The following is a 24932-nucleotide window of genomic DNA, read 5'->3' as shown; positions in this document are numbered from 1 at the left end:
TCAACCTATAGAAGGACTTTCCAAACGAGTTTTAAGGGTCGCAAAGAATACACCAATTTCACACGAAGTACTATATGCGAAGCCTTGTGATTTGAAGGTTGACTATTTTAACTAGTGCAAAGCGTAATTTATTTGATTTTGAGATAAATACATAGGTTCAGAGAAGCGACACGCTTGCATAACAATGCAGACTTTTGATCGTAAGAGCAGAAAAGCGATGCACTCTTCGGAAAAGGTTATTGTAAAAATTCTTAATATATTAGAAGGGGTTCCGAGCTAAAAAGTTTGGGATGCCTTGCCATAGAACGTGATTGCTGTTTTAATGGGTATTTTTTGACTTGGCTATAATTTGTACTTTGCATTATATTTGTAATATTTCATTTTCGTATTTACTCTTTGGTCACATTTTTTGTATGTGATCTCCAAACAAAAATTATGAATTGTAATAATTTTTTAGGTCACTTTTTTTGTAATTTGTATGTAATTATAAACTGGTCAGTGTAAGCTTTGCACTAAAAATTTCGCTAAATAACATTTATTCATGTGTAGTATATATGGTGACCCCAAATTAACAGATCCAGGTAATAAAGGGTGTCCATGAAATCTTCTAACTTTTTACAATTGCAAAGGGAATTTATCGATACCATATATTGTTTTGGACCTCACAGATGTATTAAATGAAGTTACAAGTTGGACAATTACTGATTGAAAAACAACAAACTTGGTTAAGATATATTGAGAACAGACCTCATAACAAAATTGAAATTGTAAAGGGACTTTATGGACTAGAACGAAAATAACTTTTGTGCAAAGCGTTTTAGATAACGGGAAAATTTTGGGTAAAATCTTACTCGAACAGAATTTAATTGCTGAGTAAATTTTCATAGAAGTAATTAAAAAATTCAAGTTTTTTTGGTTGACCTTGTATTATTGGAAACTATGAAATTCAGTAGTTTTCATGGGATTTATCTTTTTAAGTTATATTTCAAATAAAAATGCAAAGCTGTCACTGCGCTAAAAATTTGCTTCTCAAATATTTAATTCTATACTTGGTACGTTTCGCCAACTGTTAGTTGAATTTTAATTTATTATTTAGCATTAGAAATTGTAATCATGTTTGATACAATCTTTTTTGCATAGAAACACTCGTTCATATATAATAATATTTGCATTTTTATGTAGAGGTACATTTGTTATTTTCAAACCTATTATTAACCCATTGGTTCTATACAATTGAAATAATTGTGCCGTGTTTCCTCCAAAAAAGTCCGGGTCTAAGTTTAATTTTCTTTCGAAAAATAAACACTTGGGCTTATTGTAAGGGGGGGCTCATAATAAAAATAAAAAAATTAAATTCAGGCTAGGTCTTATTTTTGAGGAAACACAGTAGGGATTCAAAATTTCATGGCAATTTCTATTTTTTTTTTTTGGTTCAGGCTGTTGACGGGCGCTAGATTCTTCCAGTCACCTCTTTCCACCTGTTTTTTCATTGGCCTTTGCTCTCTTTTGTACCGGTAACTCACAAACAACAGGTTCACTCATTTCAGAAAATGTATGTGTGTGTCACTAAGTAAGCTACATAAACATGGCACGCTTTACATAGATCTAATACATATCTTTCGAAACGCCGAATATAACGTTAGTCGTCAGGTGAAACAACAAAAAACACCCTTACCTCCTTAGTTTTGCACCTTAATTTTTGAGTTTTTAACCTGACTTATATGCTAGGATGTATGGTATGTTAAAGTGACTTCTAATTTCTTAATAGTTGAAAGCAGAAATTTTGTTTTATTCAAATAGGCATTGGGAAAGGACAGTCCATTCAAAATCGAGAAATTCTCACAGAAACACAATAAGTGTTTTGCCGAACACCAGTGTTCCATGGAACCCACGTTGAATACCACTGGACCTGATAAACCATGTTGATCCGTAACAATTCGTGATATACTAATGCTAAGTTTATGTTAAAATGCTTCCGAATTGTGTTGTAGGGTAGCATAGCCAGCATAAGTTCCATTCATCGAAGGGAATATTCCTGTAGAGCCGGTAAATTTTGTTTATTCAAAAGTGTTTGATTTCAGTTCTAGGCCCCATAGACAGATTATTCAATGCTCAAGCTGAAAAAAAAAACTGCTTTTGTTTCTTTCAATAACTTTAAATGTGTAGTAGTATATTCATTTTATCATTCTTTTTTAGTAAATAGCAAATATCTGCACCTATCTCATATATGTCTTAGCATTGTGCTTTTTGTATATAAATGCATTTTGTATAATTTTAGCCATATTATTTTTGTCATTTTTCTCGACTATTTAGGAAAATAAATGAATGAAATCATGGAATGTGTCTGTCTTGATTCTCTATGAGGGCGATTGCTAATTCAAAGGCTAAGTTAAGACGACTGATACGAAAAAAAAGGGGAAAATTAGTTTTAAAACTTCTGTAACTTTTTATTGAAGTTCTTTGGTGAGCACACAAGGGCAAATATCACCTACCGTATTTCCCGGCGAATAAGTCGCTTTTCTAGACCAAAATTTTTGGCCTGATTTTGGGGGGGGGTGTTGTGTTATTAGGCGAGTATGATAATTTTCATTTTTTTGGTGTCGCCTTGTTATGTATTAGGTAATGTTCTTTTATAGTGGACGCAATTGCAAGTTGAACACAATTAGATTAACATTCAAAGACGGTTTGAATTCCCATAGTTATTATGGATTGAATATTATGCTACAAGAAAACGCCATTATAGGCTAGGCTATTCGCCCTCGTTTTGAAGTGTCAGGGATACATACACTTCATTATTTTCTAAAACCTTATAGCAAAGAATTTGACAATACACATCTGTATGTTGTGCCTGCGGTTCCAGGCCCTGCTTTTCTTGGAGGGCGATTGTCAATTCGAGGGCTCCAACCCAAAAATGGAACAAGAAAAAGCTGTTTTGAGAAAAAATGGTAATGTATATTTTGGATTTTTATACTTTTTATCAGAAAATTTAGTCAATATTGCCTCAAACTGCTTCTCTTAGAAGGTAATTGTCAATCTGAGGGATTTAACCCAAAAAGTGAGACATGAAAAAGCTGTTTTAATAAAATATATTTTCCATTTTAATCTTACCGTATGCAAATTTTCATTCAAAATTTTGCTTCAAACTATGATTGGATACCATATTATGTAACACCTAGTACAGTGGTTCCCAAATGGCGGGAGGTGTATACAATTTTTTTAGGGGGGTGAAGCTGATCAAAAGTGAAAATATTTGTTAGGTTTGATCTTGTCTGCCTTATTTTGGATATTTACGTTCCATCCATGTATTTTCAACATGTTTTTTTTAATAAAACATACTTTCGCCTTATCGTCTGGTATTCATCTAGTTGTTTTTGAGGTGGGGCGCGACACTTGACAAATTCATAAGAGGGTGAACAGCTTAATAAGTTTGAGAACCAATGGTAGCTCAAATGAAACAAATTCTGATTTTTTTTTCTTTTGTTACTCTCAAATTAAGTACTGTGTCTCAAATTATTTTTCATTAAAGCCTATACTACAAATTAGATTCGTTCATTGTGCTGGCAATATCACACACTTGTTTTTCTAGTAGGGGGGCTCTAACCTGAAATCTTTCTGGTAGAGGCTTGAACCTTTTAGCAAAACTAAAAAGCTGTTTTAGTAAATTGTAAAATTGTAACAACTAAGTTATTTATTAAGTTTATCGGAGGAATTTGATGAAATTGAGATTAAAGGGCACCTAAAAAATTTTCTAATAATAATTTTTTCAGAATTTTAACATTCCCCCTCCCCAAATTAACTGTATCAGAGATACATCCGATTGATTTTCATAAAACCCTGTAGCGAAAAATTTGATAATACAAATTCACATATTGTGCTTGCAACACTCTTCACCTAAGCTGTTCTAAATCTATTTTACGAATATACGGGGTGTCGTCTACAAGTCCCTTCACAATTTCATTTGTTATGAAGACAGTTTTCAATATATCTTAACCAGGTTTGTTGTTTTTCAATCAGTGATTGTTTAAGTATTTTTTACTTCATTTAATACGTCTGTGAGGGCCAAAACAATATAAGGTATCGATAAACTCTTTGCAATTTCAAAAAATCTTCATTGACACCCTTTAGAAATATGATTTGTGAGAATAGAAGCTTCAGCTTGTAAACCCTTTTCGTCACTAGAATATGGATTCACTAGGTTAAATGTAGAAATATTAATTTATGCTTCTTCGTTGTTCTGATTCTTCCCTGGATGAACTTTATAGTCTGGACCTTTTTCTCTCGTTTACTGAATTTTAAAGATAATTGCACGTCGAAATAGTTTTTTTCAAGTGAAAATTTCTGTCTTGTTTGCCAGAAGAGGTTTCTGGCTTTAAGGCTGGATAGGTATACATTGTATGTTTCTGATTGTCATCAAGTTTATTTTTTGTAAATTCTTCTCTGCCTAGCTGTTTTTGGTATCACTGTATCAAGTAGAAATTACATATTGTCATTAGCATTCATTCCGCTGATCGTGTGCAATTATTCTAGCACTAACACATTTAGTTGGAGGCTGTTAACTTTGCCTTGAGAAAACTTTCATGAAAATCCACAGCTTGGGTTATGAGTGGATGGTTGTCCCTTCAACTCTAAACTGGTACAATTAGTATGTCTAGTGTGAAAACTAAACTATATCGGCATATTTTTAGTTTTAGAATATTGCAATTGGGCTCACGATCGTGGGAGTCTACATAATCAACTTTGCCTTTACAGCGAACAATGCCTAATTTCCCGAACAAGCAAGTAAAGTTGGAACTTGTGCATGCTAGAATGAGACAGACATTATCATTTACCAGTTTTAACTGTATTTGGTGGAGCGCCGACACACAAAATGCAATACCAATTGGGTTTCTTTGTGACTAACTAATAATCCTTCTATGCTGGTGGATCTGCATGCATATAAATGTGAGGGTACTGTAGCAGGAGTAAAGATAACTATCCTGTATGATTCAAGAGTCTTGCTGCACACTAACATGAATACAGCAAATATCTTGACTCGCACAACATGTACGCTTGCATACCTACTGAAACACAGGTTATTGCTATTTAGGTTGTTAAATTATCTCTCATTCCGGAGAAATCCTGCACTCTGGCCCCAGAAGCCATGGTCCTGTCCTGAGAAGGTTATTTAAGTCTAATTCCCACTCTGTGAAAAAGCCTAAGATTGCCATCACCAGCCCGATGTCATTAAACTCATGAAGGTACGACTTCATTTATTGAAATTTGGCCATAGCAGTTACAAAGCATCACTGCAAATCAATCATAGCTTACAGTAAAATAAAAGTAAGAAATAAGTTCAAATAACATATACATTCCTAGACGAAGTCTAATATTTTTTTCAAGTCTTCCAAAGTTAAGACAACTAGTCGCATAGATTCCTAGGAGAACTATTTTGCTAGACAATCAGACATCCGGAACAAAACATTCAAGTTTTGTTTCCACCAGTTGTGAGAGTTTGTCTATTTATTTTCCTGTTAGATTTCGCTGTTCAGATAGCCAGTTTTATGACGCAAACGAAGAAAATGGGCATTTTCAAAAACTAAACATGAACAACAATACGCCCTTCAAAAATTGAGCCAAATTGAATTGGAATCATTGCCAAGTTGTCAAAAGTCCATTTTTGGAAGGTAAACAGGAAATATGAAGAATATAACCAGAACATACTGTATAAACGACAGTTTTAATCTACATAAGACTTGAGAAAATTCCAAAATGCACATTGCTTGAAATATCAGACGTGAAACTCGTCATTGATGCGTTTAGGATTAAAAAAAACAGTAGAAAAGATCACTACGAAATGTATGTACACGATAAAAATATAATAGGGGGAAGGTCAATCTGACCTTTGACCCTGTATGAACTGAGAATGTTGCACAGTTGGAATTATGCAGTGTTAGTGATCTGTTCTTGCCTCTTGGCCCAAATTAAACCTTTTCACCAAAGCGAAGATTCAACTTTGATAGACAGCGGTTCTCAACTTATTTTATTTTGTTACCCAAATTCTGTGGCCCGCTCAGTAGGAAAAACAGCACCATTCATTCATTGCCACTACAATTAGAATTAAACTATAGTGACACAAATGAAATTAGCATCAAAATGTTAACGTGACCGCGCAGTGGGCCATGGCCCACTGGTTGAGACCCACTGCTGTAAGGACTATTTGACGGCCTTAGCTTTTATTGAAGTATTGTGAAATAGTAAGTCTGATTAGGCTTCATTACATATGTTTGTTGAATAATTGTCTCTTGTAAAAATTAAAAAGTCTCTCGAAGAAATCATCTCAACTTGTTTCTGTACGTTTTACATTAATAGGAATTCAATTTCATATGATAATTACCAAATATGCATATTTTAAAAAACGATACAAAAAATAATTTGCCAACAAAGTATGTACTTTAATTATAGTTTTGGTGCAAAAAAGTGAGCCGAAACACTACTTTTTACCCTTCTAGTCGACACTATTTTGATTTTTTAATGCAGATTAAGCGTGACAAATCAATACTTTTTTTGTACTTTTCAACTAAGGCCAGTTCAAATATAGTCCCCAGATTTAGTTCTTATAGCGTAGTAACACGTCTTCGCCTCACAGCCCAAAGTAATCCTGAAAAATCCACCGTTTTTTTATCATTTTACATTCAATTTTGGAGGTGAATTTAGGACACTTCCATTTCAGTCTCCTCTTCTTTATCAGCACCGTTTGTGAGACCGTTTTTATCTTTCCCGGGGATTTTTCCAGATTGAAGCATTCTTTTTAGATTTTCTATCTCTTCAAGAGATTTTGCTTTCATGATTGCCTCCTTGATAGCTTGCTTATCCTGAGCGGACGGCCCTGAAATGGAGGCAGTCGGCTGTGTTGGTTTTCCTGGAGTGAAAGTCCTATTCTTTGATTTTTGTTTGATGTCATTGAGCAGTGTTTCCCCTTTTTTCGAACCGAATAGTTTTTTGGCTTCTTCTCGTTCACGTTGTTTAACTTTACGAAAATCTAAAACTCGTACTTGTGGTAATTTGTGAATAACATAAAGTCTATATTCTTTGTGATGAGTAACAGGATTGCGCAATAGGCTCAAAAATTCCAAGTGTTTAAATCCTTCCAAATAATCAAGATCGGTCAATTCCGCAATTTCGTTGTTCGTGAAGTAAAGCTCCTTCAAGTTAGGGATACTCAGATGAATATCTTCTTCGATTCTACAAATACGGTTATTGTTAAACATCAAAGATCTTATCCGTTTGAGCAACGGAAAACCTTCAAACTTTCGTAAATCATTATCAGAAAAGTCTATTGTGTCAAACTGGTCCAAAGTCGCACCTAAATTTTCAATGACAGGAATTTTGTAGCCTCGTAAGATCAGTTCACGATCTCGTACAGCGTTTACATACTGGACTGCTTGCTCGATGATCTCTGGGGTTAATTTCACCATGATCAAGTTTCAACAGCTTTTTTAGAAAGAATAAAAACTTTATTCCAGTGTTATCATACCGATTATAGAGTCAGAGAATATCTGAAGATATAATAAAATGTTAGTAGATTGACAACAATACTTCCGTAGTGTGTGTACCAGGTTAGGCCATAATTTTATTCTGATTTTCCATATTTTAGTTCTATTACAAGTCTGGGTACCGTCTTTGTAAGCTGAGTGAATATACCCCCTGCCCATGGGCTTCAGTTCCCTTACACAACTTGACGTAAAGTATGCGAACAAAATTAGTTACCTTCATTTTGGCAAACATACTTCTGGAGCGCCACAAGAAGGACAGAGTATCAAACTCAACAAGTCAAGTCAAAATTGATATTGATTTCAAGACAAACAAGTAACTAATTAATCCCATACTCGACATGGAATGGTAATTGGACGATAGGCCGTGTGATTATGTAAATCCTATCCTATTAATAAGACAAATTACAGTAATAATGATAAAAAATTGCCTAGGTCATGCAAACTTCAAACATGTAATATAATATGTTTAATGATAAAACTGCTTTAAGCATACCCTATTGAACTTGGATTCCATTTCAGAAATATCATAAATAAAATTTAGGAGTTAAGCAAAATTAGTGATTCCCACAAAACTTCTTAGAAACTGAGGAATGAAATGAACATGGAGATCACTTATATCACATTTGAGATTTCTCTCGATAAAGCCACATCAGAAAATTGGACTCAATCCCATTTTGACCTCCTAAACTACATACCTCTGTAAATTGATATAAGCCAGGGGTCGGCAACCTACGGCCCCGATCCAGCCCACGACACTTCACTGAATTATAGTATCAAAACAGCTGTTTTGACGATTATATTCTTTACGTAACCGAATTTATTGTGAGACACGTGTAGACTAAATTATATTATAATCTTAAATTTTAAGTATAAAATTTACAATGACTAGTTTAATGATGCTAAGTGCAAAGGGTTCAATAGCGCCAAAAATATTCAAATGGAACTTTTTGAGATGCAATGCAATGAGGAAATAAATCTACATTATATTCGAGAGATGTATCACTGCTTGATTTTCATTATAAAAACTATCATCCGTTCGGTTTTCAACTTTCTAGAGATACCGTATGTGCGGTCCGCCAATGATGTGCAACCCTTAATCTTGGCCCAGGAGCGATAAAAGGTTGCCCACCCCTGATACAGTGATATAAGCCATATTACAGACTGACAGGCCTGTCTGGCTGGGGTATGAATAATACCAGAATACTACAGGGATGCCAACTCACAATAAATACAGAAAAAAAACTATAAAAAATACATAGTCTACATGTAGAGATATCGGTACCGTATAACAACTGCCCTAAAATTACCGTATGTTAAAACTCTTCGATTTAAGTGACAAATAAAACAAATCTGACTTTGAATTACCGGTACGGAAACGACCCTTAAATTATCGGAACGGGGTGGAATATCTTCCTAAACTTCAAACAAAACTATCTTCAACACAATAAAGCTATCCCATTATCTATGTAAGAGTTTAGTTGGGACCAGGGACTGGAATGGCAGAATGGTGACAAGGCAATTCACCCAAGTTAGAAACTACTCGTGAAATTCGTTTTATATTTTACCGGTTTGAATTTAACACGACGCAGGGAGACTAATGATTAAAATTACCCTTTTAATTATAATATGTTGAAAAAAATTAAAACATTGGAAAAACACGAAAATTAAAATTATATAGTTATTTGAAAGAAAATATAAAAGATATTTTCCCATATGATAAATAATAAATGTTAGAACAAGAGAGTAAAATATCACGCGCGGCCTTTACTGTTGCCATATTGCTATAGTTCTCATATTGTATTCCATAAAATTAAACAACTAATCGTATTTTTTAGCATTGTAAAATTTGGAACACACAAAATCTTCCAATTTAAAACTTTAAAGACCTCCACCCTAGAAAAGTTATATCAATTCAACTTAAAATTGAACATCCAATGAGGTGGCACAAATATCTACAAAAATCTGGCAACAGTATTTCATTTTTATCTTTAAGTTCACTTCGCTTATCAGAATAATGTCGGAAGATTTGAAGAAATTTCTCTATCGGCAACTTAGCAACGTTGACGGTCTGTACGCAATAGTTGTTTCAGATAGAGATGGAGTACCTGTTCTGAAAATTGCAAACGAAAAGGCACCTGATTACACCCTGCGGCCTGCATTTTTGGGGACTTTTACCTTGGCAACTGATCAAGCCAGTAAACTTGGCTACGGAAGAAATAAATACATTATATGCTCTTATAGTAACTACAATATTATAAAGTTCACTAGACAGCCTTTGACCGTCAGTTTTGTAACCAACAGTGAATGCAACATAGGACTAATTCTGGATCTTGGAGAGGAGTTACAAGAATATCTTGGTGGTGTGAAGCAGGCAGTTGCAGACTTATCAAAAACATTTTATAACGCAAACTGATTATTTTGAAATGCTTTGTTGAATTGTGATGATTTTTCCGATGTGTAAGCCAACGCATATTTGATTTTGTAATTTAATCAAGAAATTTATATATGTTATTTGTCATTTATTACTTTTATTGCTAGTATTCTCATGTTAAATTGATCATTTTCCGCATATCTCATAGGTTCAAATATGTCAGAGTCTGATGAGGGCGTATCGACCTCATTATTAGGTAATAGAGCTACATCGCCACCTGTTGCCCAGCGATCTTCAAAATCTTTCGTCTCTCAAGTGAAGAACACGCTTTTCTCGTTCATTAAGAAAGCAAAGGGAGAAGCAGATACTGTATCACAAAAGCAGAGAGGATTGGAATCCTTCACTGAGAGAGTTGCCACATTTACTGTATCAAAATGGATGGCAAAACCTCTTGCATTGAGTCCTCCCCTATTTGCTCAATATGGTTGGCAATGTATCGGTGTAGACACTGTTAAATGTTGTTCATGTGCCGCTGTTATGTGTGTCCGTCTTCCATGGCCTGATGCTGATAATTATCGTCAGCAGTGCTTTGATTACCGACAGAGAGTTATAACATCTCACATGAAAATATGTTCATGGCCGAGTTACCCATGTTCCAATTCATTTGTTTCTCCGTTTTTTCACAGTAGTGCATCACCAAGTGAGATCTTATCACAGTATCAAGAACGTGAAAAAAATCTCATAAAGCTTGGAACAAAACTCCCGAATTTAGATCCAAACATTACAACTGCTCTGAACTTGTCAAAAGCTGACCTAAGAGTTCTGTGTCAAACACAGCAGGATTCAGAAAGTAACGCGAGTGATACTGTCGAATCTCAATCTAAATTTACTGTTGAAATAACAGCGGCAATACTTGCGATGTGTGGTTGGGATACAAGTCACAGTTTAGATTCAAAGTCACCAACTATCATATGTGAAAATTCAGGAAGGGTAATGTCTCTACGAAGCTTTTTCCAACTTGGAAGTAACTCTCTATCTTCTGACAGCGATGAGTCCCATTCTCAAGCAGCTGCACTGCTTACTTCTAATGGTCAATCAACATTAAAAAGACGATTAAGCACAACAAATGGTGAAGATTCTCAGTCACCGATCAAAAAATTGAAAACGGCCACCGAAAGCGCTTTAGGTTCTCCTCGAGGAAAAACAATCACAAAGCAGAACTTCCATCCTTTGGAACAACATTCACCTTGGTCGTTTTGGATTACTACTCTAAACCCGATATCAAAAGTTGAGTTTGAAAGTGACGCTGCTAAAAAGGGAGCATCCGTAACTGACAAAGATCAAAATGACGATTTATATCATTTTATTATCAATCCCACCATGAAGGAAGCAAAGCCAGGGTGGTTGGTAGTCAAGAACACAATCCTCGATAAAAAGAACACAAGTGAAAAAGTGCAAAATGTTACAAACGAAAGTTCAAACTCTATTTTGGATGGAAATTCACCAGCCAGAGATCAAACGAACTTCGACGCCAAAATTGCTGCTTCCGGAAGTCCGGTAATTCATGTCAGAAAACTGTTAAAAGAATGGTCTCGATATAAATAGATTTTCATTCTTCAGTCATATTGATCATACAAGAAGTAACACAATATTTCTAGCATAGGATTTTTTGGGTCTCGTGTAGTTTCGTACTTAACGTACTTCTAATGGGCCTAGCATAACAATTTTTTGATGTGTCATTCCTAACTCCCATCTGACTACGCCATCCAAAATTTACGTTCTGCTACGCCTACTAGAAGTATGTTAGGTACGAAACTACATGAGACCCGATTTTTCCAACCAAACGCAGGAATGCTTGAAAATTATATTTGGAATAATGAATAAAGTCGAGAGAATTTGCATATTAGAAATGCTGTTATTGAACAATTTAAGATGAGAATTGCTGCCCTTTATATGAAATAACACAATATTTAAGGTACCGGTATATGAAATTGCAAAAAAGAAATGCTGACATATTGTTTCAGATACGCCTCTTAAGTAGTGGAACAGTAGTTTCTATCAAATTTTGCTTGCATCTGGGTTCTTCAAATATTTTATTAAGGTCGAAGTTCAAGTATTTTTGGATCTCACTACGAGTCTAGATTTACCAGATTCACTTTTTGTTTCATCAACGCCTTTATTAATGACTTTGCTTTCGAATCATTTTGTGTGATTGTCTAATGCAGTGGTGCTCAGGCGGTGGGGTGTGCCCCACTAGAGGGGGATAAACAATTTTTTTGTGGGGGCGTGAAGCTAATTAAAAATAAAAATGAATGGTACACATATTACATTCCGATGTCCGCCATCTTGGTTCGCATACTTCGGGAGCCCCACAATTTTTGATGGGCCGCGAAGCTAATTAAAAATATTTGTTACATGTGATCTTCTGAAAAGGGGGCGCAAGTTTGAGAACCACTGGTCTAGCATTTTTGTTTTATTTTAATACAATGTTCACATAGCATGGTAATTTACAGAGTGGTTCATACTTATCGAGTCAAATTTAGCACTCTATTGAATTTTTCAAATGTTATTTCTCATTCAATATTTGTTTTATTATTTGTCGCAGATCTAATTATTACATCACTAGTGAATGTACACCCCGATAAGTTTTGGATTTGTAGCAAAGACCTAAAATGGAAGCAAATACAAGTAGAGTAGACTGGCCAAGATTGGAAAATACTTCCTTTGATCGTAGCATTGACCATCTTCGAAACGTAAAAGGCAACAGAAGAGCACATCAAGATCCGGGTCAAAATAAGTCCTTTGTTTCACAACAATTGTGTGCATTGGAGCATAAAAATAAAATCTGTGTCACAAAACTTGCGAAAATTCGTCGAAATAACTCTCAATTGGAAAATGATAATCACATGTACAGAGACAAACAGATTTCAATGATGGTGGAACACGCTGCTAACCAACAGAAACTAAAATCTGTAACGGAGAAAAATATTAAGCTCAAAAAGGAAGTTGAAGCTAAAAAGAATATCTTGAAATACGCATTCCTTTTACGAGAACAATTCGACAATGTCATGAGTGCGATTGACTCAGTACAAAACGGAAACAATTCAGATTTTTCTCTCAATTTTCAAATCCCGAATCTTTCAAACGATGCCAATCTTACTTTAAATAACATCACCGAACGAAGCGGAGCCACAAACTCTATCTACAAGGAAAATCGTGACTCTCAAAAGGATGAAATTTCAACTTCGAAGGTGAAGGAGAGATTTTTGAGTAGCAGTATAACACAGAGGCCTAGGAGAGTTATGAGAAAACAACCCATAGTGGAAGATAAGGCTTTAGAAAATGGTGATGGCGTGCTATCAGTAAATAGGAATGACTATGAAGACCAACACAGCCCTAAATTTATGTCATCTGAAAAGACTGATAATAACCAAATGTCTCTTTTGGCAGAGGAAGAAGAGTTCTCACAATCTGATGGTCAAGAAATTTTAAATGATTGCGAAGATTTGCATGCATTAGATTTAAATATTTCTGCAGACTCTGACTTCAACTTCAGTGTTAACCATGGTCGTCCAAGTTGTATGAATTTGAATTTAAACATTTCTGGTAGTTCTCATTCATTGGTTAATGAAAGCTTGAATGATGATTGTGATGAAATAGACGATGCTAACAATGATTGTGATGTCATGAATGGGAATGTTAGAAGTGAAAATGTAGCATCTGTAAAAAATGCAGAAATAAGTATTTCAGAAACTACCAGCCCAAACTGTTTAAATCTCTCTGATAACTCTGATGGAGAAAATAGCGACAGTGTTAGAACACCACGCAATCCTGAACACACAACTTCGGAAGATCAAAACGTCAACGAACCTTTTAGTAACCTTAATCCCATTAAACCCAAAGCTAAGCAGAGCAAAGGAACTAGCAAGTTTGGAACTAAGAAAGATTTGATGAACAAAACTGCTTATGATTTCCTAAGCTGTTCGAGTGATAGTTTCATACTTGATGAAAATAAAAGAATCAAACTGAACAATTACAACGATATAAATAAAGAAAATTCCGCTCCTCGGAGGACAGGACGTAGAGCTGCTTCGGGCGTTTCATACGCAGAGCCGAATCTGAAAGGCAAACTACGTCGTGGGGATAAAATTGCAGATGATTCGTTGTTCACGGACGCTCCACAGAGTCCACAGAAAAGACGAAAGAAGAAAAATTTCCAGAAAACATTACAGAATAGAGCTTAGTGGTCAGTCCAATTGGTGTTTAGATTTAAATCGGAATGCATATGTCCTTTTGGATATTTCTGTCATTTTTTAAGTTTGTAAAGTATTACTGGGAACTTACATACAAATTTATTTATGTAACGTTAATCTTACAGAAATGTGTTAATGTGCAATGATACTCTTGGATTAGCTGGTGCTCCCGTAGTGTGTGTACCAGGTTAGGCCATAATTTTATTCTGATTTTCCTTTTTTTAGTTTTATTACGGGTTCGGGGACTGTCTGTGTTAGCGGAGTAAATATACCCCCTGCCCATAGGTTTCAGTCCCTTTATACAACTTAATGTAAAATAGGTGAAAAAAATCAGTTTCTTTCATACTGGTAAACACACTTCTGGATCGCTATCTTTACTCTTTTTGTAGTATTGCTTTGTTATTTTCATTTAAATCCAGCATTGCAAAGCATAGAAGCAGATAGTTTGTACCACAAATTCTATGTCGTTTGTATGTTATGATCAACCAATCTTCACCGTTGATTTAAAATGCTGATCATTCAACCGAATTCTTGGACTAAGATGGTAAATGAACCCATAACTGGTCGGTGTTGATATGTACCTTTTTGCGATGAAAAAGCCACAGGGTTGGAGTCTTGTTAGCTCAGCCAGACAACCAGCAAATTTCTGAAACTAGTAAAGTAAAATTAGTGCGCCTGGCATTGTGGCACCCAGTTGAAATCGCGGAAGTACAACTTGCTACTAATAGCTCAAGATAACATTGCATTGTTGGTTCTATTTGTCTTGCCAGTGATATCATATTTATATTTAAGCATTGCTTTTTCGTTTCCAGATGAATTCGCTTTATAACACTGCCTATTTTTACACAGTTGTAGTTATAGTTCTGCCTGGTTCTATCTTTTTTTAGTAAGATTACACCAAATGTTTGTAGTTTTTTTATTTATGTTTGTTGGGTAAATTCATGATTGTATTCTATTTGGGTCAATGAAATTCAATGTTACTAGGGTGGTGAATTGTTAGTTAAACTTAGAGAAAATCAATTTTTGACATTGAAAACTTTGGCGTATGCGAGCATTCAATAGACTATTGAGAACATTTGATAAAATTGGTACTCCCGCAGTATGTCTACCAATTGAGGGTTGGGTCATAATTTTATTCCGATTATTCTTATTTTAGTTCTATTAAGAGTTTGGGGACTGTCTGTGTTAGCCAAGTGAATATATCCTCCTGCCCATAGGTTTCAATCCTTTTACACGACTTGAAGTAAAATGGCGAACAAAATTAGATACCTCCATATTGGTACACATACTTCTGGGCCGCCTTGAAATCAATGCATTTTGAGTTTTAGTAGAAGGTTTTTATCACTGTTGGAAGCCTGCAATTTAGACCGCAAATGAAGACTTGCTAATCTCATATCACGCACGTAAATTGAAGTAAAGACTTCTGGAAGTCAAGTTTATTTTTTCTATCCAGTAAAAATGTCAGTTCAACACAAAATACGAAGAGAAAGGATAATCACACATTTCAAGTGGGGAAGGGAGGCTGCGAGAAACCAAAGCTGGTTATCGAGCAGGGACACCCAAGGATCTAATTAAAAAGTTCGTTAGTTTATAGTTCGTAACTACTGTTTTAGTCGAGGGTATACTCCATAGAAAAGTAGGCATATACTCTCTAAAAACATAATTCATGCAAATGGTCGAACATTTTTATGGTCCGCCCTGTTGTACTTCCATTGCACCTCCTTGTCACATTTTCTTCAATAAACGAAACGTGTAGCGGTATTTATTTAACCTAACGTCCATGTAAATCAGGGGTCGGCAACATTTTGTAATCCGCGTGTCATTTTATGTATAACGAGCACCTTCGCGTGCCAAATATTTTTATGTGTTTGGTTTTCATAGTCAACTACCTGATTTGAATAGTGAGAGGATGTAAAACAGATTTATTTTATAGGATAACGTGCAATAGGTTTGAAGGCCACTCACGATTAGTTTTGTAGCTAGTAACAATGTGAACGCGTCAATACTGAAGAAAATGAAATTTATTCTATCATTTTTGTTATGGTTATATCCATGTAACGAACGCTGAAATGGTCAATATTTTGGCTTCCGTGAAGTACCCAGTTAACCAGGCGCGCGACCAGGATTTTCTAAAAAGGGGCGGGGTAAAAATGGGAAATAGTCGCTGCGATTACGCGCTTGTAAGAAGACCTGACTTTTTCAGCGTATACCGACTTTTCTATCCCGTAAAATATTCAATTCATGACAACTACAACAATATATTTCTATATTCATATAATTGTGTCCAGCGTAACTCGCGGTTGCGTATTCTTGCGTCAAAATATAAACATTAGTAGTCTAATATACCACCCAATCTGTTGATGTAAAAATATGAGATAAACATGCCTAATTGTATTTAGTTTCGATACTTTTCTGCGATCTTGCAAATTGTTATCGTGGATAGAATAATCTCAAGATCTTTAATAAATTTCTCTTTAGTGCTATTAAATACATATACTCGTAAAATATATCAATTAACCAAAAATACATATTCATCGCCTCGAAATCTCTGCCGAACGACTTTTTCGACGGATAATAATGATTTTTCGGTTGTGCAAAGTAATCAGTCCATGACCGATACGAGCATATTTAAAAATGTCCTGCTTTGTTAATTTACTTGTCTTCAGTTTAACCTGCGGTTGCGTCGACAAAATAAAGGCATCACTACTCTGAAAAGCCGTGGCCATCCGCGGACATGAAAATGTGTGGTACACTTTATTACATCTAGTTTTGATCCGTATTTTGCAAATTCGACAAATCTGAGCTGTAACTGCAACACTGACTCCGCTCTATCGCAATGATGCCACTCAGATTATTTTTAAGATGAAACCGTTGGTAAAATCCCCAAGTTTGCTATAAAATCTCACGGAGTGAAATTTATCTTATTACAATAAAAATTGATTGAATATACTTAATTAAGTTTGATTAATTATCATATATATCACCACAACTTGGGAAAAGCCGCGTTTTCAACCTTGTATAATATTAACACGAAATTTTTTTCGACGGCAATTTAAATTAATGGATAAGTCCGCGCACAATTGACTGTGTTTCGATTTTAGTAACGGTATGGTTCCCAACGCCACCGAAACTTATGTGTGCCATGTGTCGAAACTCATCTTTGCTATTTACAATGTTTAGAGTAGTGTTTTTAATCTGTCGCGGGCCTCCCACAAGTTTTATTTTTATTATTAGTATTTTATATTGCCGCTTCTCAATCAAAAAATTTGTGTTGACGATTCACTCCTTTGTTGGAACTTAAGATCTCGCCGCCGATGAACGTATAATACCTTTCAGTGAATTTACAATTCTGGGCAAAAAGAAAGTAATTATTATCGTTGTCGTGAAATAATATGTGATTCAGGGAGAAAGGGGGGTCGACTGCACCGCACATGCTTATCTACGCCGAATTCAGGTACAGATCTCGGCCTCTCGTCGATTGCAGTTAAATATTGAATGTTTTTTCCAATGTATTTGTCGAATTGTTATTTTTAGTTCAAACGTAGAAAGTTTGTCGCAAATCTGCCTTAAATCGTTTGGCGGGCCATGAGTTATTCTCTCGCGTGCCACAAATAGCACTCGTGCCAGGGGTTGCCGACCCCTGATGTAAATAATGAACAGATTAACACAAAATGATTAATGAAAGGCTGTCACAGAAAACCGAAGACCTACTAACACAACCATGGCAGTAACGCTATCCAGCAAATAAATACCATATTGCTTAAACATTTCCATTACATTTGAACCCACAACAATTGCACCTGCATACTATTCATGGAATTTATTTACGGATATTTGAACCCATACTAACCCTAACCCATGGATTTTAGCACCCGCATCTAGATTGAACCCGCGGATATACGGGTGCGAATGTACGTGGGTTCAAAAGTTCTGTCACCTGCTTGAACATATAGATGCCACGGATATGGGGGATCAGGAAAAGAAAATACACATTAATGAAATATGAAACGGAAACTATTGAGAAAGATTTTATTTTCGCAAAAGTCTTCACAATATTAAATTAAGTTCCGAATGGAATATAATGTAAAATATCAATGACATTGATAGATAACTCGATTTGATGGTCAGGTAGTGGGAAAGAGGGAATTTATTTTTTCGTCATACCAGAAAACACATAACATATGGATAATAAATGAAAATAGATAGATGAATCAGTGGTAACGATACAACCTTTCGGTACTCCCTAAGTATGTGTTAGAGTTAGACCCTAATTTTATTCCGATTTTCCTTATTACCTATCGGTAAGTATGTTGCTAGGTATTTGTCTGTTTGTCTGTCTGTTAGATGTACGCGATATCTCACGAAAGCGAGATTGAATCTGCTCCAAATTTTGCATGTGCATTCATCATATATCGTACCAGAAGCCTATTGATTTTGGATGAATTATGTCGTATAATTAGCGAGTTGTTAATTAATTAGTGATCGGACACAAAGTGTCACTATGGAGTTAGAGCGCTGTTTTGGGGGATCCCCTAACTTTCGATCGATAAGTCTTCGGTCTCTGACCGCGGACATGGAAATGTGTGGTAAACTTTATTACATCTAGTTTTGATCCGTATTTTGCAAACTCGACAAATCTGAGCTGTAGCTGCAACACCGACTCCGCTCTATCGCAATGATGCCACTCAGATTATTTTTAAGATAAAACCGTTGGAAAAATCCCCAAGTTTGCTATAAAATCTCACGGAGTGAAATTTATCTTATTACAATAAAAATTGATTGAATATACTTAATTAAGTTTGATTAATTATCTTATATATCTCCACGACTTGGGAAAAGCCGCGTTTCCAACCTTGTATAATATTAACACGAAAATTTTTTCGACGGCATTTTAAATTAATGGATAAGTCCGCGCACAATTGACTGTGTTTCGATTTTAGTAACGGTATGGTTCCCAACGCCACCGAAACTTATGTGTGCCATGTGTCGAAACTCATCTTTGCTATTTACAATGTTTAGAGTAGTGTTTTTAATCTGTCGCGGGCCTCCCACAAGTTTTAATTTTATTATTGGTATTTTATATTGCCACTTCTCAATCAAAAAATTTGTGTTGACGATTCACTCCTTTGTTGGAACTTAAGATCTCGCCGCCGATGAACGTATAATAACTTTCAGCGAATTTACAATTCTGGGCAAAAAGAAAGTAATTATTATCGTTGTCGTGAAATAATATGTGATTCAGGGAGAAAGGGGGGTCGACTACATCGCACATGCTTATCTACGCCGATTTCAGGTACAGATCTCAGCCTCTCGTCGATTGCAGTTAAATATTGAATGTTTTTTCCAATGTATTTGTCGAATTGTTATTTTTAGTTCAAACGTAGAAAGTTTGTCGCGAATCTGCCTTAAATCGTTTGGCGGGCCATGAGTTATTCCCTCGCGTGCCACAAATAGCACGCGTGCCAGGGGTTGCCGACCCCTGATGTAAATAATGAACAGATTAACACAAAATGATTAATGAAAGGCTGTCACAGAAAACCGAAGACTTATTAACACAACCGTGGCAGTAACGCTATCCAGCAAATAAATACCATATTGCTTAAACATTTCCATTACATTTGAACCCACAACAATTGCACCTGCATACTATTTATGGAATTTTTTTTACGGATATTTGAACCCATACTAACCCTAACCCATGGATTTTAGCACCCGCATGTAGATTGAACCCGCGGATATACGGGTGCAAATGTACGTGGGTTCAAAAGTGCTGTCATCTGCTTGAACATATAGATGCCACGGATATGGGGGATCAGGAAAAGAAAATACACATTAATGAAATATGAAACGGAAACTATCGAGAAAGATTTTATTTTCGCAAAAGTCTACACAATATTAAATTAAGTTCCGAATGGAACATAATGTAAAATATCAATGACATTAATAGATAACTCGATTTGATGTCAGGTAGTGCGAAAGAGGGAATTTATTTTTTCGTCATACCAGAAAATACATAACATATGAATAATAAATGAAAATAGATAGAAGAATCAGTGGTAACGATACAACCATTCGGTACTCCCTAAGTATGTGTACCAAGTATGTGTTAGAGTTAGACCCTAATTTTATTCCAATTTTCCTTATTATCCTTATTAGTATGTTGATAGGTATTTGTCTGTCTGTCTGTTAGATGTACGCGATATCCCACGGAAGCGAGATTGAATCTGCTCCAGATTTTGCATGTGCATTCATCATATATCTTACCAGAAGCCTATTGATTTTGGATGAATTATGTCGTATAATTAGCGAGTTATTAATTAATTAGTGATGGGACACAAGGTGTCACTATGGAGTAAGAGCGCTGTTTTGGGGATCCCCTGACTTTCGATCGATAAGTCTTCGGTCTCTGACCGATATTCTCGTTTTAGTTTTATTACGAGTTCGGGACTGTCTGTGTTAGCCAAACAATTCGATGTAAAATAGGCTGACAAAGTTAGTTATATCCATATTGGTACACATACTTTTTCTACATATAGGCAATTATTTGATTATAGTATCATTGATAAAATATAAGAAAGCGAATATAAATAAGAAATGAAAAAGAAGAAAAACTGGCAACTTCAATCCAAATAGGAACTTGCATTCTAGATCTGGAGATTGTACTATACCAACTGTCACAAAGCATGTGTATTTGTTCTAAATGACATCACAATTAGCTGGTTTTCGGCACCCAGCGAAGTCACGTGTCCGACATGACGTTGTTGTGGACGTTTCATAACTGCATCATGGCTGGACTTATCAGTGTTTATATGGGGAATGAATAAGATAAGATTATGGAACTTTCTGAAGAAGACGAAAGTTCCTTTTTGTTTTTCCATTTTTTTCGGTAGGTGAACAGCGCGCACCTGAACACTTTGAACGGAAATCGCACCAGGCTTTGTGTTTACAGACATCAAAACGCGCCAAATTCGCATTATCAATCAATTCCAATTTGATCGCTTTTGCATAAAACAAAACAACAACAAACGGACATGGAAACTGCAGAGTTATCTGGAAGGCAAGCACAACTCAGATAGGGAAAAAAACGTAGGCGCCCGTCCAAGAACCGTGAAAGCATACGGCAAAACAAACAGACATTGTATGAAATCAGGCAGAAAAAAAAAAACATTTTCAGATAATAAAACACAAACTAAAGTAAGAACCATGCAACTAATACAATTTTTTAAAACTGAATGTATCCATGGCCGAAGTCTATTAACTAATTTATAATCTTATATCGTAATAATTTTAAATATGACGTAGTCTGACAGTGACGTTTGCCATGAACTGAATTTGTTTGTATTATGTATGTTTATTCGTCTCGTAATAGTGAGAAATAAATAAATTGACAATCATCGGGATGCATGCACAAGACCTACTGGACTAAAACACAAATGTGCGGCATGCACCCCTTTTGACAAATATAAAACAAAAAACGTTAGATTGAATACGTTAAATATAGTCCCTTATACAGGCAGTTGTGCAAGGTGGGGCGAGAGTGGTAAGGGTGGAGCATGCAAAACTGTTTATACAGGGGAGTTTGTAAGACATGACAATATATATAAATAGAGACAACACAACACCAAGTACAGGTACATAATGATGAAATTTAGGCGTAAATACAGCACCTTTGAGTGGTGAGACCATATAATTTAAATGGGCGAAGTATAAAAGGTGAATGTGCGGTTCTTGTGTCTATATGGCATGCGTCATTCAAGGGTGCTAGTAGAGTCTTTGATAGAATATGACTATTTCAGCAAAAATGTGAACCTTGCAGATGTTGGTAAAATACTTCAGTTCGTGTATCAACATTTAAGTTTTCTTCTTTTATTTATAAAATTAAAGCCGAATGTAGTAAGAATTAAAGAAAATAAACTCAATGAAAAGCATTTCAACAAAACCTTTCACCGTAGTTTGTGATGTTTCATGTACTGTCTTGTAACAACAGTTGTGTTTGTAATTCTATTGGGCCTAATATACCACCCTAAACTTCCCGATTTGTAAGATATAAATTTACACATCCTTGCTTCATACTACCAATGAGACAGCTCTAAGAAATTAAAACGGACCGAAATGGACACCCCTCCGCTACTGAGTTGCGTTTGCCAGTTTACAGGCATGACATTTATTAACAGGGGTCTCTGACCAGAATCATCGTCAAATTTTTTGGAAAGTGGAAGCGGCCTGGGCTTAGGTTCTTATCACTTTTCGCCCTTTTTTCGTATGGTGTCAGCCTACTGTCAGGTTTTGGGAAATATAGAGTAAATGGTTTCTTAGTTTTAGTATATGTTAGTATTAACGCCTTGATATTGGGACTTCATACCCAGCGTTCTCAATTTCAAACGGCGTTAAATACGGATCCTCTTCATTTGGTGTCGGCAAGTTCTCGTATTTTTGGTTGCCGATTTCTTCGTAAGCCGAGTTCGGCGAGGCAGATGTCGACGGACTTCTCCCACCAACTGACGTAGTTGTAATGTTGATTGGTGTCGGTTCCTGTTGTTCCGCTACCGTTGTGTGCACCCTGCAGATTGTAAATAATATACAACAAAAATAAAGTAACCACTGGTCATCTTTTTCTTTTTAATACAAACAGGCGACAGGTGTAATCATAATTTATTGTTAGTTTTCAGTCTACATCTGTAAATGTTCCTTCTCGAATAGAATGGGGTATAGACCGTTTTTGAGGGAGTGTGGTGCTAATTAAAAATAAAAACATTTGTTATATTTCATCTTGCCCGCTCTATTTTGAATAGTTACATTTCTTTATTTTATATATTCAAGTTCCATCTTTTTTGAAAAAACATACTTTCGCCTTACTATCTGTAAGTTGCAGCTTATTGTTAGCTAGTTATTTTAGAGGTGAGACGCTAGATTTGCCAAAATCTAGAAAGGCGGCGTGGCTTAAAAAGTTTGAGAACCGCTGGACTAAACAGGAATTCTGCCACGATTGACTGTTTAATAGTAGCCTTCAGTTAACAAACGGCAGGAAGTCATGCTTTGAATTTATTGGACACAAGTTTGGATCGTTCCGTACGCTGTAGTAAGTACTCTTGTCGCAAAAATTGGCAGAATTGAATCGCAAAAACTCATGATATAAATCCTAATCGCGCACGTCAAGTCCATGCTTCCGAAAAAAAAAACTGATGTGAACAACAATTGAAATTCATGACGTGACTGACAGATATTCAAGCGTGGTTGTAAACATTGCCTATTTGTGATAGTATTTCATGTTATTCGTCAGTTTATAGTTGTTTCCAAATAATAGTTTTAAATCAAATAACTTGTCATTATGTCTTCCGAGGACGCGAGTGTAACTTGGATTTTGTATAGCTTATCAGCCATACGAAATTATTATGTCACTTTGATATGCGATCTGCGATGACAGTGTGATATCATTGGCAATATTTTTTGTCCAGGCCGAACTGTTGCGGAAAGTTTCCTCGCACTCATCATATGATTACTGAATTCTATGAAAATATCGGTATGAGATTGGATGCATACCTAACCACAATTGGTGCCAGTTCACTATGTAATTGGATCACGTTAAGAAAGTGAGAATACGTACCAAAGTAGTTTTATGACGCTGAGAGTGCATCTCGGTGCCAAAGTGCCACCGATTTTTACTGTTAAATACTGTTAAAAAACGTCAGACGTTAAAAGTTTAAATAGCATTTCACCGTAACTTCCATACTGTTAAAAAGCTTCAGTGATTGAACGTTTGATTAGCATTTCACCATGACTTCTATACTGTTAAAAAGCGTTAGTCATGAAACGTTTGAATAGCAATTCACCGTAACCTCAAAAACTGTTAAAAAGCGTCAGGTAAGGCAAAATAAGCACGTGCTTAGGGGTAGGTACCAAGCAAAAGGCGGCAACAAAAGAAGTATTTGAAGAAGAGTTTGAAATATGTCTCAGTACTTGAAAAACTTTAAAAAAATGATTGGTCAGACGATTCGGATTTTAAGATTAGTGTAGCTGAAATAAATTTTGCTCGTTTTTCTTCAAGTATTATCTTACCTCTCTACAAAAGTCCGTATGTATGAGAACTATTTTCAAAAAATAACATTCAAATAATTATTTTTAATTAATTTGGCCTTCAATCAGTAATGAATATATACGGGAACTTATTAATTAAATTTCAGATAACACGGAAAACTAGGCACATTCCTATTAATATTATTTTTTTAGGTACTCCCGAAGTATGTGAACCAAGATGGCGGACACCGTAACGTAGCATGTGTACCAGGTTAGGGTGAGGCCATAATTTCAGGTACTAATACTACGGGAGTCTCTTGACCAGTCCCTGAACTTGTAATAGAACTAAAATAAGGAAAATTGGAATAAAATTAGGGCCTAACCTGGTACACATACTATGTTCCGGTGTCCGCCATCTTGGTTCACATACTTCGGGAGTACTTTATTTTTTATATATAGGGCACCAAAGTCTCACGTGCTTAGGACCACTACAAGCCATGATGCGACCCTGGTTGCATGCCTACCTGTCGTCTGTATATTCGTTGATGCGGATGTAGTTTCTCTTGAATCTGTAATTAACGATGACGCTAAACCATATAAAAATTGAATTCAGGTTGTAAGCGTTAAATATTAAAAAATTTTACGGCTGTCGTCTACATCAGCGGTTCCCAACCGGGTGACCGTGATCCCCAGGGGGTCACAAAACAATTGAAGGGACGCACAATGCTAGTCGGAAAACTGATTTTACTTTTCCCTTTACAA

The 24932-nt window shown here is 35.7% G+C and overlaps 3 protein-coding genes across 3 annotated transcripts; 2 read left to right on the top strand and 1 right to left on the bottom strand.

Annotated features, from left to right (window-relative positions):
• Positions 1–5232: 5232 nt before the first annotated feature.
• LOC120344706 (U2 small nuclear ribonucleoprotein A'-like) lies at positions 5233–7558 on the bottom strand. The gene has a single exon (XM_039414016.2). It carries the CDS (start codon positions 7452–7454, stop codon positions 6690–6692), a length of 765 nt encoding a protein of 254 aa, XP_039269950.1. The 5' UTR covers positions 7455–7558; the 3' UTR covers positions 5233–6689.
• Positions 7559–9546: 1988 nt separating this feature from the next.
• LOC120343888 (ragulator complex protein LAMTOR3-A-like) lies at positions 9547–9945 on the top strand. The gene has a single exon (XM_039412909.2). The coding sequence runs from the start codon at positions 9547–9549 to the stop codon at positions 9943–9945; it is 399 nt and encodes a 132-aa protein (XP_039268843.2).
• LOC120344131 (uncharacterized) lies at positions 9942–12509 on the top strand. The gene has a single exon (XM_078113203.1). It carries the CDS (start codon positions 10120–10122, stop codon positions 11506–11508), a length of 1389 nt encoding a protein of 462 aa, XP_077969329.1. The 5' UTR covers positions 9942–10119; the 3' UTR covers positions 11509–12509.
• The last annotated feature ends 12423 nt before the right edge of the window (positions 12510–24932 follow it).

Source organism: Styela clava, chromosome 5 (assembly GCF_964204865.1).
Source record: "Styela clava chromosome 5, kaStyClav1.hap1.2, whole genome shotgun sequence".
NCBI lineage: Eukaryota > Metazoa > Chordata > Ascidiacea > Stolidobranchia > Styelidae > Styela > Styela clava.
This window is presented reverse-complemented; position numbering and strand designations above follow the sequence as displayed.